Here is a 14,709-nt window from a genome sequence, read left to right as displayed (position 1 = left end):
CACCAACAACATCAAAATATAACAAAAAATATACACCAACATCAACATATCATGAATTTTAATTTGCTATATAAACAGAAGAAGTAAATAAATTAAAGTATAAAACCCTAATATTTTTAATGTCAGTTCGCGAGCCGACTAAACTAGTCCGGATGGACTCGAACTCGTCGCGAGCTGGCTCCCCCTTTTTATTTGGTCTTTTATTTTTTAACCCACTTCGATAAAAAAAAACCAACCGCGAGACAGCTCGCGAGCCTAACTCATTTTGCCATCACTAACCACGCTCACGCTGTTACGATTGTTGATATTTGTTGATATTGTTGTGTTGGAAACCCTTTTAAAAATTTAAATAAACTATTATTTTGGATATAAAATACAATTGATGTTGGCTTTGCGTGAATAGGAGGCTTCTTTGTCACATGTACACATCTATCAGGGGATTTTTTTTTTTTTGGTGAATGGTAAATGAGGGGGAAAAATTAATGCCAATAAAATATAAAAAGGGAGTCAAATGGGATAAAGGAAAATCAAATTAAAGGTTTTTTCTATTTTCACTTAAAAACCATCTCATTTAATAAATTCCAGTTGACAAAAATGTTACAATTATAACAACTGCAGCATTATCCACATACACAAAAAATAAATTAATGCATTTGGTGGTTAGGTTGCTCTCGTTTCAAGCCGACGCACCGTCTTTGTGTTGACATTATCTATTATCGAAATTATGTATATGTATATATATAATGGAACTGCAACTTTTATTTGATTATACAAAATCAAAATATGAATAATATATGCTTAATTCGGAATCCAATCTAAGATATTATTATTTTTTAAATCAAAATAATTGAATTTGAAATTTAATATAAACATAATTGAATTCGTTCTAAAAAAATACTTTTTTAATAAACAATCGAATTTGAATTAAATATCAATATAACCAAATAAAATCGAATATATGTAAACTTTGAATAAATAAAAAAATAAGAAAATAAAACAAATAAACATAATCCAATCCCTATATATATATATCAACCTATTACGTTAATATTAATAATCTAAAATAAAATTAAAAAATTAAATATATATGCAAATATTATACTATTACTTTAATGATTAATGAAGTGAAATTGATTTTTAAAAAAAGGAAAGTAGAAAAGGAGTGCAACGCTGCATGCATAAGCATAACGTGACACAGTCCTCTTTTTATTATTTATAACCAGAAATCTGAAAAAGGAGAAACCTCTTCCCGAATCTAATCCTTATTTTAACGATATTAATAATATTATATATTATATATATATATATCATAAAGAGATCTATTGGTCGTAATTATGGTTGGTTAAAGATTAAAAACATAACACGAAAATAGATGAATTGTAACCCCAATTTCAAAATCTCCATAGTTCAGTAATATTATCTAAATATTATTAAATTTTGACGCACAAATTTATGAGTTTACAATGGTTCTATCCTCTCGTCTATTTCTATTGAACAACATAAATTGTGTATAGAAAAGGAAACTATTCCCATAACAAAAACTGTTAATTTTCAATCGTAGTAGCATGATACGGGAAGTGTTAAATAAATTAAAGATATGGATTTTGAGAGTATAAAATTATATTTATTGAACTAAAAAGATTTGAGAGATTAATTAATTTGATTCAGCTTTCCGTATTACACTCCTCTAGATAGTGAATGCAAACTAATTAAGAAATATTGGAACTAATAATCACGTTCAATGCCATGATGCCCATATTCAACAATAATAATTTATTGGTAAAATAATTGAAAATAAATTACTTCCTGCAGCAGCAATGCCATGTTTTCACCGAATCGAAGTCCAATAGAAATCAACTTCCAAAAAAGGGGGGAAGTACAATCTTTGTGAAAAGAAAAAACATGAATCGACAAAGTTAAATCCAATTAATTAATTAATTAATTACTCAACAACAACGTTAATCATCAAACTAAACCCACGACAGCATCTCTCTCCCTCTCTCACATTCACTGACTCATTCATTCATCCATCGACTCATGCTTAGATGAAGAACAAGAACCAGAAGCCATGGCCACGACACCAAGCTTCTGGAGATTCAGTTTCACGACAGTATCCACGAACATCTTCGTGTCTTCCTCGGTGTTTCCGTCGGGGATATCCACCGTGTAAGATTCAAGAACCACCGTGTAGGCTTTGCCGGAATCTTGATTCGAGAACTCGTTGACTGATGTCACCGACTTGTAGTTCTTGAGCCTGTGTTCGCCTCCCACGACCCGGAAGCTCAAAACGCGGTTTTGGTCGTCGAGGAGTTCGAGACGCTCGGTGCTCGTCGAGGCCGGGAGGCCGGAGATGACTGTGACCTCTCGGACGCTGCCTACGTCCGTGCCGTTGCCGTGGACGAGACGGCAACTCTTGATGAAGTGTTTGTATTTTTGGGGGTTGTCGAAACTGCGGATGAGCGGCCAGACCGCCGAAGCGGGCGCGTTGATGCGTTGCGTTATGAGGGAGGTGCAAGCGCTTCCGTTTGGGTTGAACCGGTGGTAGATGTTGATGATTGGTTCGAGGGTCTTGTATTCTTCCTCGGTTAGGTCTTGAACCATTGTGGAGCAAGAGCTCATGATGATGATGATGATGATGATGATGATGATGATGATGATGATGATGATGATGATGATGATGATGATGATGATGATGATGAAGGAGAAGTGATATTGGAAAGAGTTTAGATGTCGGGAGGGTTCGTGTGCGAAGTAAAGAACAAATAGATGGGAGATTTTGGAACAGCTATAGGTTTATATCTAATCAAACAAATTTCTTGGACGGATATGCCCTTTCGTATTTTATTTTTCATTTTTTCAATTGAATTGCTTAAATCTATAAAGCATGGATTTCATCGTCAACAACAAATAACGTTTTCTCATTGGTAAGACGGATCAACACAGGTCCAAGGTGAAGGTGGTGAGTCCCTGTGCTTTCATTTTTTTATATTGAATGGAAATATCATTTAAAGTCAAACAAATATAAAAATTTTATAAAAACCGAAAATTTTGAATTCGGAAATAATTGAATTGAAATCCGAATATCCGAATGCATATAATCTTTAGTTATAATACAATATTTTCTAAATTTTATATTATTAATCCACCGTGTCTAACGTTTTGTATATATTTGTTTAAAATAACAATTATATATACACTTAGCTGTAAGTAACCATTAACTTTATAATGTAACCAGAGACTGTGGTTGTAGATGAAAAATTATGATTTTGGACAAAGCTAGTTACATGTTATAACCCACGGATGGTTGCAAAATGGTTTGGTTAGTGTATGAAATTTAAAAATCATAATACCAATATTTAAATTATAATAAAATTATGAATCTATGTATATGTACGTATATATTAGAGGGTTTGCCCTTTTAGGCTAACCTTTCCTTTAATAGCAATACAATATACTTATAAACTAGGTTTCTTGATTAAGTAACTGTTGTAGGATTAATTAAGAAAAAAACGGCTGCGTCAAGGATTCTGCAACGATCTAATTAAATTGCTTTCTATTCATGTACATTTATATAATTATATGCATACATGTATGTATATAAAAAATATAAACGTGTGTGCTTGTGCAGAACGAAATGAAATTGAATTAAGATAAATATTTTTATATTTCTTAAAATAGAAAAATGGTTTAGAAAAAAAAAACCAAGAAGGTTGGATAGGAGGGATGCAGGGGTACGAATGTAAATAAGGAGAAAAAAGGAGGGTAAAAAGGTGTGGGAATTTTATATCAACATTCAAAAGTTCAACTTTTTTAGGATTTTTCCCTGTAACTATTGCAAATATAAATGCTAAAACAATAGAAGTTACTCATTAGTAACACTATATCTTTTTAAAATAACCAAATCATTATACAAACAATTCTTTAAAAAATCTGACTATAAAAAATTATTACGGAACATTATACAATTTTACCGTAAATATTCACAAATTCATTTGATTACATTTTCAAAATTTATAAACCTGTTGGATTTTTTGCATCATTTTACAACAACTTCGTGAATGTTGGGGATGGATTTAAAATTTATGAAGTTCTGTAAAATTCTATCAAAATATTTTAAATCTGATTTTCTTGCTTTGTTTGGAGGGGTGTGACTACAACATCTCCAAATTTTATAATCTAAGGTTCAAGGTCTAAAGATTGTGTTTATCAAGGTTTTATGGATAAACGAATATATTGAAGCAAGATCCAAACTAATCTCATGACCGATCCCCTCTCTAAACTTGAGATTTGAATTCAAAACATAACATACGCTTTACATCCACCGGTTAAATTATCGAAGTTTGAGTGTATTTATCAAAATTACCAAAACCATATCCCATTTTTTTAAAAACGGGAAAAATAAAAGAAAACTGATTAATACAAATGAGATTGCAAATATTAAAAAATAAAATAAAATTATGAATAAAAATAGAGGGTCATCACATCACAATTGTAGAATTGGAAGATGGACAACAAAAGGAGAGAGAGTGCAGACAAAAGGTTCTAAAAGATTGTATTTTATAAAAGTTTACTTTGACTGAAAGATTGTGTCTGGACCCTCAAGCAGATGCGGCGGCCTGTTCTTCCGCAACCTGCGACACCGAGAGGAGAGTGCAGACGAGGTTCCTGTCTCCATACACGTTATCCACACGCCCTGACGAGAACAAAAGAAATCATACGTTTATATCGGCGTAAGTACGCATCAAAACGATCATAAGATTATGGACATCATCTCCCAACAAGCTAGTTTTCTGTTTGAGTTCTAACCATCAATCCTAAAAACGATTTATTCCAGCCTATTATGGGGAGGGTTCTATCAGATTTGTGAAGGAATGGTGTCAGAGTGTTCGGAAAAAAAACGTGTTTTTTAAAGTACCTGTGGAAGGCCAGAACTTGGAGGAGCGGAGCCAAGGGGCGGGGAATGCGGCGCATTCCCGGGAATAAGGCTTTTTCCACGCGTCTGCCATTAGCAACGACGGAGGATGTGGAGCTCCCTGCGTTTCCCCGAGTTTTGAGATGAGAATACAAGTCAAGATTCAATAACCAGAGATTCATTCAGCACTGAGCAAACGGAGAGAGTTATTAACCTTGAGGACGTTGTTGTGGATATCGGCGTTACCCTTTTCGATCAGTGAGATTTCTTCCCTGATCGAGATGAGGGCATCACAGAACCTGTCTAACTCGGCCTGCAATGGAGATTAGATATCATATTTACTCAAAACCCTTTTCTCGAAAGAGAGAGGAAATTGCAGAAGTACCTTGCTTTCGCTTTCGGTGGGCTCAATCATGAGAGTTCCGGGGACAGGCCAAGACATTGTGGGAGCATGGAAACCGTAATCCATCAGACGTTTCGCCACATCCTCTGGTTCTATACCTGCAGTGTTCTGAATGAAAGCCGATGTTTGAGGTTTTAATGTGAGAAAGTTGCAAACTTTACTCTTCTCCGAAAAGAAACAATTATTTCGTTACATATATATACCTTGAAGCCTCTCAAGTCTATGATGAATTCGTGGGCAACTGTTCCATTCACACCGCGGAAGAGAACCGGGTAGTGGTTCTGAAAACAAAACAAAAAGGCAGAAAAGAGGATATATAAGATCAAAGCACTAATCTTTCTTTCTAATGAAAACATTAAAAAAAACACATCTTTTTGCTAAGATGATACACAGAAAGCATTTTGTTTTCGAAAAAAAAAGGAAAAGCTTCGAGTGAAAGAAAGTGGAACCTCGAGACGCTTGGCCATGTAGTTAGCGTTCAAGATTGCTATCTTCGAAGCATTGGTGAGTCCTTCGGATCCCATCATGGCAATGTAAGTGTAAGAGATTGGCAAGATAAGTGCAGAGCCCCATGGTGCTGCAGAGATGGTACCCAAAGGTGCAGACTTTTCGGGTTTAGGGATACCGCCAGTAGGAATCTTCAAGGAGAGGAAACAAAGGAAAAAAAATGAAAAACAAAACGATGCAAACCGAAAAACTAGCAAAAAATTCACCAAATCCGCTTAGAACATAACAGAGACAAAGGATTAACTATAAGCAAGATTGGCCATCAAAGCCGAAATGCAAACTAACCACAGGGTGTGAAGGCAAGAATGGTGCCAAATGCTTCTTAACACCAATAGGACCCATACCCGGACCGCCACCTCCATGAGGAATACAGAAGGTCTTGTGAAGATTGAGATGGCAAACATCAGCTCCAATAAATCCGGGGCTCGTTAGACCCACCTGGAAAATCCCATAACGTTTTTGGATTATAGGTTTGAGACAATATTTGCTAAATTTGATTAAGAATAACCGGATTTGATTTCCCGAAACATAGAGAAAGCAGACCTGAGCATTCATGTTAGCACCATCCATATACACTTGACCTCCATTGTCATGAATTATCTTGCAGATCACATCAACACCCTCTTCATAGACTCCATGAGTCGAAGGGTAAGTAACCTGATTTTCAGAAACCGATCAAAGAAACTAACGATTTGAAAACAATCACTTGAGTGATTGAGCATAACAAGGAAGAAATCATAATATACCATAAGGGCAGCTAGGTTGTCCTTGTTGGCTTCAGCAGCTTTCCTCAGCTCTTCAATGTTGATGTTTCCCTTGGCATCAGTTCCAACAGCAACGATTTTCATACCACACATTGCAGCACTTGCAGGGTTTGTCCCATGTGCAGAGACGGGTATTATACACACATTTCGGTGATGATCCCCTCTTGACTGCACGTCATAGTATACACCCATTGCCCGTTAATTTCAAAATGTTAACAGAAGATCTTTGTTCAAATCTTCGATCTTTGCATTGGACAAAACAATTTGCAGGTAAGAGATCATCAATGGTGAAAAAATGGTGTCAGCTTTTTTACCAAGTGATATGCACGGATGACCATAAGGCCAGCATACTCCCCAGCAGCACCAGCATTGGGTTGCAGTGAGAAAGAATCAAACCCAGTGATGGTACACAACAGCTCACCCAAATTGTTGAACATTTCCTGAAAGTTATCAAAGAACAAATCAGTCATGGTTTCATCAATGTAATGTATCCAAACTTCTTTAAACAAGAATTCATCAAAGAAAGGTGCTTACCTGATAACCCTGGGCCTGTTCAACAGGAGCAAAAGGGTGAATGTTGGTGAAATTTGGCCATGTGACGGGCATCATTTCAGTTGTTGCATTCAATTTCATCGTACAAGATCCCAATGGAATCATACTGTGGCACAACGATAGATCCTTAGACTGTAACCTGTGGATGTACCTGAGCAACTCATGCTCAGTATGGTACCTGCACACATGTAAAAGGGAAAAGTAAAGGTAAGCTACTTCTAAGACACAAGCTATGAACCAGCCCAGATTCGGACAAAGCAATATACGTGTTGAAGATTGGGTGGGTGAGAAAAGGGCTTTCTCTCTTTACGCTAGAAGGAATAGCATTCTGAAACTCAGGAGCAAGAGATTCGGCTGTGAACTGAACCTGAACATTGGAGTTGAAAAAGAAAACAGATTTCATATAAACTGACGAAATAGTATGGAACCGCAAGTAGAGAACTGGAAGAGAAGTAGTTGATCGACACTCACAGGTTTGCCAGAAGCAAAAACTTCAAAAAGCTTATCGACATCATCCAAGGTGGTTGTTTCATCGAAAGAAACAGTTATCTGAAAAGAGAACAACATCCGATATCATAATCATACACACTATCCAAATATAACAAATGTGATAAAGAAACATATACCCATTTGTGGAATTTGCAAAATTCAAAAATCTATGGTGAACTAAATTGTTGCAAATGTACCGGAAACAAAATCGCACTTACGGTGTTGGAGTCCACAACACGCAGATTAATCTCCTTCTTGTAGGCTGCCTCGGCTATTGCGTGTGCATCCGAACAGTTAACCTTTACGGTGTCAAAAAAGGGAAGATCTTGGACATTCACGGTTCCAAGTTTCTTTAACCCTAGGGCGAATACTCCAGCCAATCCGTGAACACGTTGAGCAATGGATTTTAAGCCTCCGGGTCCATGGTAAACAGCATACATGGCAGCCATGTTGGCGAGCAACGCCTAAAACAGAAGTAAAAAAAGTATTAGAAAAAAGGAGGAAAGCTCGAGTTGTTTGCCGGCAGTAATTGCTTACGCTCAAGAACTGAAAACATACACTCATTCACCTACACAAAAGGGCAATTTTGGATGCGGCAAGCTCACTGTTCTAAATGATTTCTATTGAGAAACAAATAAAAGCTTTGGTTTTGAATCAGATAATCACAAGTGCAGCAATGGACAAGAATCAAGAAGTCGGTTACCTGAGCAGTACAGATGTTGCTGGTGGCTTTGTCCCTCCGGATATGCTGTTCCCTAGTCTGCATAGCCATACGCAGAGCTGGTTTTCCCGAAGAATCAACACTCACACCGATAATTCTCCCAGGCATCATCCTCTTATACTCTTGTGAAGTGGCCAAGAAAGCAGCATGTGGACCACCATAACCCATTGGGACACCGAATCTCTGAGCCGAGCCGACAACAATATCAGCCCCGAATTCACCCGGTGGCTTCAGCGTCGTCAAGGCCAATAAATCCGATGCCATAACAACCTTAACACCATTGGCATGAGCATTCTTCACAAACTCAGCGTAGTCCAGGACTTCTCCCTCTGTTCCTGGGTACTGAACCAAAACCCCACAGACATCCCCAGAACTGTAATCGATGTCCTTAAGATCAGCTGTGACTACTTTCAGATCAAACCCATCAGCTCTTGTCTTGCACACATCGATTGTCTGAGGATGACAGTTACTAGCAATCACAAATGTCTTCTTTTTACCCTTTTGAATGTTGTTACACATCGCCATTGCCTCCGCAGCAGCGGTTCCTTCGTCGAGTAAAGAGGCATTCGACATGGGGAGACCAGTGAGATCTGTGATCATCGTCTGAAAATTGAGCAGAGATTCAAGCCTGCCCTGCGATATCTCAGCCTGATACGGTGTGTATTGAGTGTACCAAGCAGGATTCTCCATTATATTACGCAAAATCACAGGAGGAACATGAGTGTTGTAGTATCCCATACCGATATACGATTTGAAAACCTTGTTCTTAGAAGCTAAATCATTCATATGCTCGATCATTTGGCTCTCCGTCAAACCCCCATCAAACTTCGAGAAACTCATCGAATCTAAACGTATCGATTTCGGCACCGTAGCATCTATGAGAGCATCGAGATTATCAAACCCGCATGATGTCGCCATCTGGGTTTGCTCCTCCGGCGTGGCGGAGTTGTGGCGGCGTGGGAAAGTATCGCTGGGCTTCAGAGCCTCGACGGAGATCCATCGCCTCTGCTGTGAGCCAAAACCGCCGCACGCCGCCGCCGCTGCAGGGTTAATGGATCCGGTGGTGCAACGTCGCGGAACAGACGGAGATATGGAAGAGACATACCTCACCGGAGCGTAAGGGGCAATCGCCGGAGCCGGTGTCAGGGCAGGTTCGCCGTTACGGTGTCGTTTTGCCTCGTTCACGAGGCGTCTGACGATCCCTTTGTGGGCGAGTCTCCTTGCACGCTCCATGGAGGAGGAAGAAAACCCAGATTAGGTTTTCGAAAAAGGGAAGAAAATGGAAAATGGGTTCTGAAGAGAGAACGTCAGGTCTAAGAAAGGTGGTATATTTCTAGTATTCAGCCATGAAAGGCAGTTTTGAAGGCTATGACAGAATCTAAGATGGTATATACAAATATTTATATAATCGTTTTCAGGAAAAAGGTTGATACTGTTGTGAAAAACGAAGAAATATAGAAGACCCGAGAATCAGATCGTTAACTAGAAACCGAAATCGATCGTTTGAGAGACCCGGGAACAAGATTTCAATAATTTTCTTTTCTTGGAATTGTGTACAAATGAAGGAGGGAAATGAGCTATTTATAGAAAATCCGAAGTTACTGTTCACGTATACGTATTTATGAACAGTAACCGTATGGCGGCTAAACAGTAACCGTATGGCGGCGTGAACAGTACCCGGCTGCGTGAACAGTGTCCGGCTGCGTGAACAGTACCGTAGCTTCACTATTCATTTATAACACTCCCCCTTGGAGCTACGGTTAATCAAAATGTATTTGCGTGTCTTATACTGCCTCGTTAAAAACCTTATCAGTAAAACCCCTTGGGATAAAACCTGATAAGGGAAAAAGAGTGCAGTTCCACGCTCCCCCTGTATATCGGATCAAAGGTCTCGTAGATGACGCATTCCAATGTTATGTACATGTTTCTTGAACATTGTTGTCGGTAGAGCTTTTGTGAATAGGTCTGCTGCATTATCACATGATCGTATGTATCTGACTTCAATCTCCTTATTCTTTTCCAGCTCTTGAGTGTATGCAAAGAACTTCGGAGGAATATGTTTTGTCCTATCGCTTTTAATATATCCTCCCTTAGTCTGTGCAACGCATGCAGCGTTATCTTCAAATAATATTATTGGAGCTTTATTGGTTGATAATCCACTAGCTGTCTGGATATGTTGAGTCAAAGATCTAAGCCAGACACATTCCCGACTTGCTTCATGTAGCGCGATAACTTCTGCGTGATTAGATGACGTAGCAACCAATGTTTGCTTTTGAGAACGCCAAGCTAATGCAGTTCCATTGATTGTGAAGATATAACCTGTTTGTGATCTTCCCTTATGTGGATCAGATAAATATCCTGCATCTGCAAAACCAACAATTTCTTGTTTTGTACTTTTAGGGAAAAATAATCCCAAATCGATCGATCCTTGAAGATAACGGAAAATGTGCTTAATCCCATTCCAATGCCTTCGTGTAGGATCTGAACTATATCTTGCTAACAGATTAGTAGCAAATGCTACATCAGGTCGAGTACAGTTGGCAAGATACATAAGAGCCCCTATTGAACTTAAATATGGTACTTCAGGACCAAGTGTCTCTTCACCATCTTCACGAGGGCGAAATGGATCTGTTTCAACATTCAATGATCTATTAATCATTGGAGTACTCAGGGGATTTGCCTTATCCATATTGAACCGCTTTAGTACCCTTTTTGTATAATTAGATTGATGTAGAAAAATTCCCGTATTCAAATGCTCTATTTGTAATCCAAGACAAAACTTGGTTTGTCCGAGATCTTTCATCTCAAATTCTCCTTTTAAATAGGTGGATGCATCCTGAATTTCACGGGGAGTTCCAATGATATTTAAATCATCAACATAGACAGCAATAATCACAAATCCAGACATCGTCCTTTTTATAAACACACATGGTGAAATAGGATTATTTGTATATCCATTTTTCACTAAATGTTCACTCAGACGTTTATACCACATACGTCCTGATTGTTTTAGCCCGTACAATGATCGTTGTAACTTGACAGCGCATAATTCTCGTGGTTTTGATTTCAATATTTCGGGCATTTTAAATCCTTCAGGGATTTTCATATAAATGTTTGTGTCAAGTGACCCATATAAATAAGCAGTAACAACATCCATGAGACGCATTTCTAAGTTCTTTGAAACTACAAGGTTAATTAGGTATCGAAATGTAATCGCATCCATAACAGGAGAATAAGTTTCTTCATAATCAACTCCTGGTCTCTGTGAGAAACCTTGTGCAACAAGGCGAGCTTTATATCTAGCAATTTCATTGTGCTCATTTCTTTTGCGTACAAATACCCATTTACATCCAACAGGAGTAACCTCTTTCGGTTTAATAATGACGTGTCCGAATACATTTCGCTTATTCAACGAATCCAATTCAGTCTGTATTGCGTCTCTCCATTTAATCCAATCTGGTCTCTTTTGACACTCTGAAATGGATCTTGGTTTTGGATCCTCATTTTCATCAATTTCCTTTGATACATTATAAGAGAATATATCATCAATCTCTTTGATTTCTTTTCGACTCCATAATGTACCATTACTGATATAATTAATTGAGATCTCATGATTTTCATTGTCTGTATTTATACCATCATCATAAGGTACTTCATTTCTTTGATTTGGAACGCGTTCCTCCGAATCGAGCATTTCATTTTTCTTGGGCCCTTTGCTCTTTCGGGGATTTTTATCCTTAGAACCAATAGGTCGTCCACGCTTCAGGCGTGCTTTAGAATCGTTTATTACATTTTCTTTCATTTGTTCTTTCGGAATTTCGATTCGAGCTGGGACATTCGCAGCATCTATATATGATCTTGTTACCTTAGTTGTATCTGCAAAAGCATCTGGTAACTGATTTGCAATGTTTTGTAAATGTATGATCCTTTGAACTTCCAGTTCTCGTTGTTTTGCCGGGGGATCAAGATGTGACAATGATGGTGTACACAAATTAAGATCATTTTTATTTCCCGCCATTCTATCATTTTCTCCCCCTAATGGTGGGAATTCATTCTCATTAAATTGACAATCAGCAAAACGAGCCGTAAAAATATCTCCAGTTTTTGGCTCAAGGTATCGTATAATGGATGGTGAGTCATACCCAACATATATTCCAAGCCTTCTTTGTGGTCCCATTTTTGTACGCTGTGGTGGGGAAATCGGTACATATACTGCGCATCCGAATATTCTGAGATGCGATATATTAGGTTCTTGACCAAATGCTAATTGCAATGGAGAATACTTGTGATATGCACTTGGTCTAATACGAATTAATGTTGCAGCATGCAAAATGGCATGACCCCACACAGAAATGGGAAGTTTCGTTTTCATTATCAATGGTCTAGCAATAAGCTGGAGTCGTTTGATTAATGACTCTGCCAATCCATTCTGTGTATGAACGTGTGCAACTGGGTGTTCAACATCAATACCCATTGCTACACAGTAATCATTAAATGCTTGTGATGTAAATTCTCCAGCATTATCAAGCCTCACTTTCTTGATTGAGTATTCCGAGAACTGAGCCCTTAATTTAATTATTTGGGCTAAAAATCGGGCAAATGCCAGATTACGTGATGATAAAAGACATACATGCGACCATCTGCTTGAAGCATCAATTAATACCATAAAATATCGAAATGGTCCGCATGGTGGATGAATAGGTCCACAAATATCACCATGAATCCTTTCTAGAAATGATGGTAATTCATGCCCGATTTTAGCTTGTGATGGTCTGATTATTAATTTTCCTCTAGAACATGCATCACAAGAAAACTCATCTGATTGAAAAATCTTCTGGTTTTTCAATGGGTGACCATGAGAGTTTTCGATAATCTTTCTCATCATAATGGCACCAGGATGACCCAATCGATCATGCCAAACTTTGAACATATCGGTAAACTTCTGGTTTACTGTGGCATATGATTCAATCACATTGATATTAGTATAATATAATCCCGAAGATAGAGTGGGTAATTTTTCTAACACATATTTTTGTCCCATATTGATTGAGGTGATACACAAATATTCAATATCACCTTTATTTGTGGTTTCAATATGATATCCATTCAGTCGGATATCTTTAAAACTTAATAGATTTCTTTGGGACTTGGAGGAAAATAGTGCATCTTTTATAGCAAATTTTGTTCCTCCTGGCATTATGAAATCGGCTCTTCCGGAGCCTTCAATTATTTTTGCATTTCCAGATATAGTAATGACATTTCCTTTGTTTATTTTCAGACTAGAAAAATATTTCTTGTCTGTCAGTATTGTATGTGTTGTAGCACTATCTGCTAAACATATATCTCCTCCTCGATTTGCAGATTTAGCCATACTCATTATCTATTGAAGAACAAAACAACATAGTAAACATTAGAAAATATATTATAACATTATGACTAACAGAAATGATGACACAGATACATAACTATTTTACAAAATGTAGACGCATTATTTATGCATATATGGATTATTACGAGGTTGATTACATATATAAACGATACAACTATATATATGGCTTTTTATTCATAATCAACGCCATCTTCAGGATGCGCAAAACCATCAGCGAGGTCCATGTGTGTAAAATCTTTAGCACCACCAGCATCATCATCCGAATTGTTTATGACATGATTTGTCTCGACACCTTTCCCTTTCGCTTCTTTAATCGATTTTTGGTAAAGGTCCACCAAGTGTTTAGCCGTGCGACAAGTACGTGACCAATGTCCTGTCATTCCACACCGGTGACATGTGCTTTCTTTCATCCGTTTGTTTGGATGATCATGTGTTCCCCCTCTATTATTGTTATGGTTTTGGAATGAGATTCCTCGACCACCTCCTCTATTCCAACTTCGGCTAACACCACGACCTCGTCCTCGGCCTCGACCTCGACCTCGGCCTCTACCTCGAAAATAACCACGTCCTCGGTTATTATAAAATATAACATTCTCTCCAGGGAATGATATATTTTCTGTAACATTCAACAAGGCCAAGGGAGTCAAGGTTATCAAGGGAATTCCAATTATAGGCCACAGCAAGTGCAACCTAAGGAGCAAGACCCGGACATTAAGGACATGCTTATGCAAATCCTTCAAGTTCAAAAATCGCAAGGAGTGTCCATTGGGAGCATTGAGAATGAACAAGTTGTATTCAAGAAACAATTGGAAGGAGTACAAGCTCACTTGAAGATCTTGGACAATTAAGTGGCTCAACTTGCATCTTCCTTCTCATTAAGACAGCAAGGCATGCTCCCCGGTAAGAACGAGATGAACCCTCGGGAATATATCAATGCAGTGGAGCTGAGGAGTGGAAAACAACTTCCGGAGA

At 38.0% G+C, this 14,709-nt stretch overlaps 2 protein-coding genes across 2 annotated transcripts; both read right to left on the bottom strand.

Annotated features, from left to right (window-relative positions):
- Positions 1-1,909: 1,909 nt before the first annotated feature.
- On the bottom strand, positions 1,910-2,739 carry LOC104803731 (abscisic acid receptor PYL2-like). Its single transcript, XM_010527761.1, has one exon. The coding sequence runs from the start codon at positions 2,617-2,619 to the stop codon at positions 2,020-2,022; it is 600 nt and encodes a 199-aa protein (XP_010526063.1). The 5' UTR covers positions 2,620-2,739; the 3' UTR covers positions 1,910-2,019.
- A 1,696-nt stretch (positions 2,740-4,435) lies between these two features.
- On the bottom strand, positions 4,436-9,581 carry LOC104803730 (glycine dehydrogenase (decarboxylating) 1, mitochondrial). The gene is made up of 15 exons (XM_010527760.2): positions 8,331-9,581; positions 7,846-8,091; positions 7,610-7,687; positions 7,405-7,505; positions 7,121-7,316; positions 6,901-7,026; positions 6,569-6,754; positions 6,366-6,479; positions 6,108-6,260; positions 5,765-5,953; positions 5,519-5,596; positions 5,298-5,423; positions 5,127-5,225; positions 4,916-5,033; positions 4,436-4,693 (listed from the first exon to the last, which is right to left on the bottom strand). Exons 1-15 carry the CDS (start codon positions 9,579-9,581, stop codon positions 4,599-4,601), a joined length of 3,156 nt encoding a protein of 1,051 aa, XP_010526062.1. The 3' UTR covers positions 4,436-4,598.
- Positions 9,582-14,709: the final 5,128 nt, after the last annotated feature.

The sequence above is a fragment of the Tarenaya hassleriana genome, unplaced genomic scaffold, assembly GCF_000463585.1.
Source record: "Tarenaya hassleriana unplaced genomic scaffold, ASM46358v1 Cleome9, whole genome shotgun sequence".
NCBI classification, from domain to species: Eukaryota; Viridiplantae; Streptophyta; class Magnoliopsida; order Brassicales; family Cleomaceae; genus Tarenaya; species Tarenaya hassleriana.
Note: the sequence above shows the minus strand (reverse complement) of the source record. Positions and strands in the feature narration are given on the sequence as shown.

What these genes read in the sequence shown, in the direction of transcription:
- LOC104803731 (XM_010527761.1), bottom strand. Translation starts at nt 2,619, where the DNA reads ATGAGCTCTTGCTCCACAATGGTTCAAGACCTAACCGAGGAAGAATAC.
- LOC104803730 (XM_010527760.2), bottom strand. Translation starts at nt 9,581, where the DNA reads ATGGAGCGTGCAAGGAGACTCGCCCACAAAGGGATCGTCAGACGCCTC. An exon ending in ACCCACCCAATCTTCAACAC is followed by an intron (nt 7,317 to 7,404) that starts GTATATTGCTTT and finishes ACATGTGTGCAG; the next exon opens with GTACCATACTGAGCATGAGT. An exon ending in TCTTGCCTTCACACCCTGTG is followed by an intron (nt 5,954 to 6,107) that starts GTTAGTTTGCAT and finishes CTCTCCTTGAAG; the next exon opens with ATTCCTACTGGCGGTATCCC.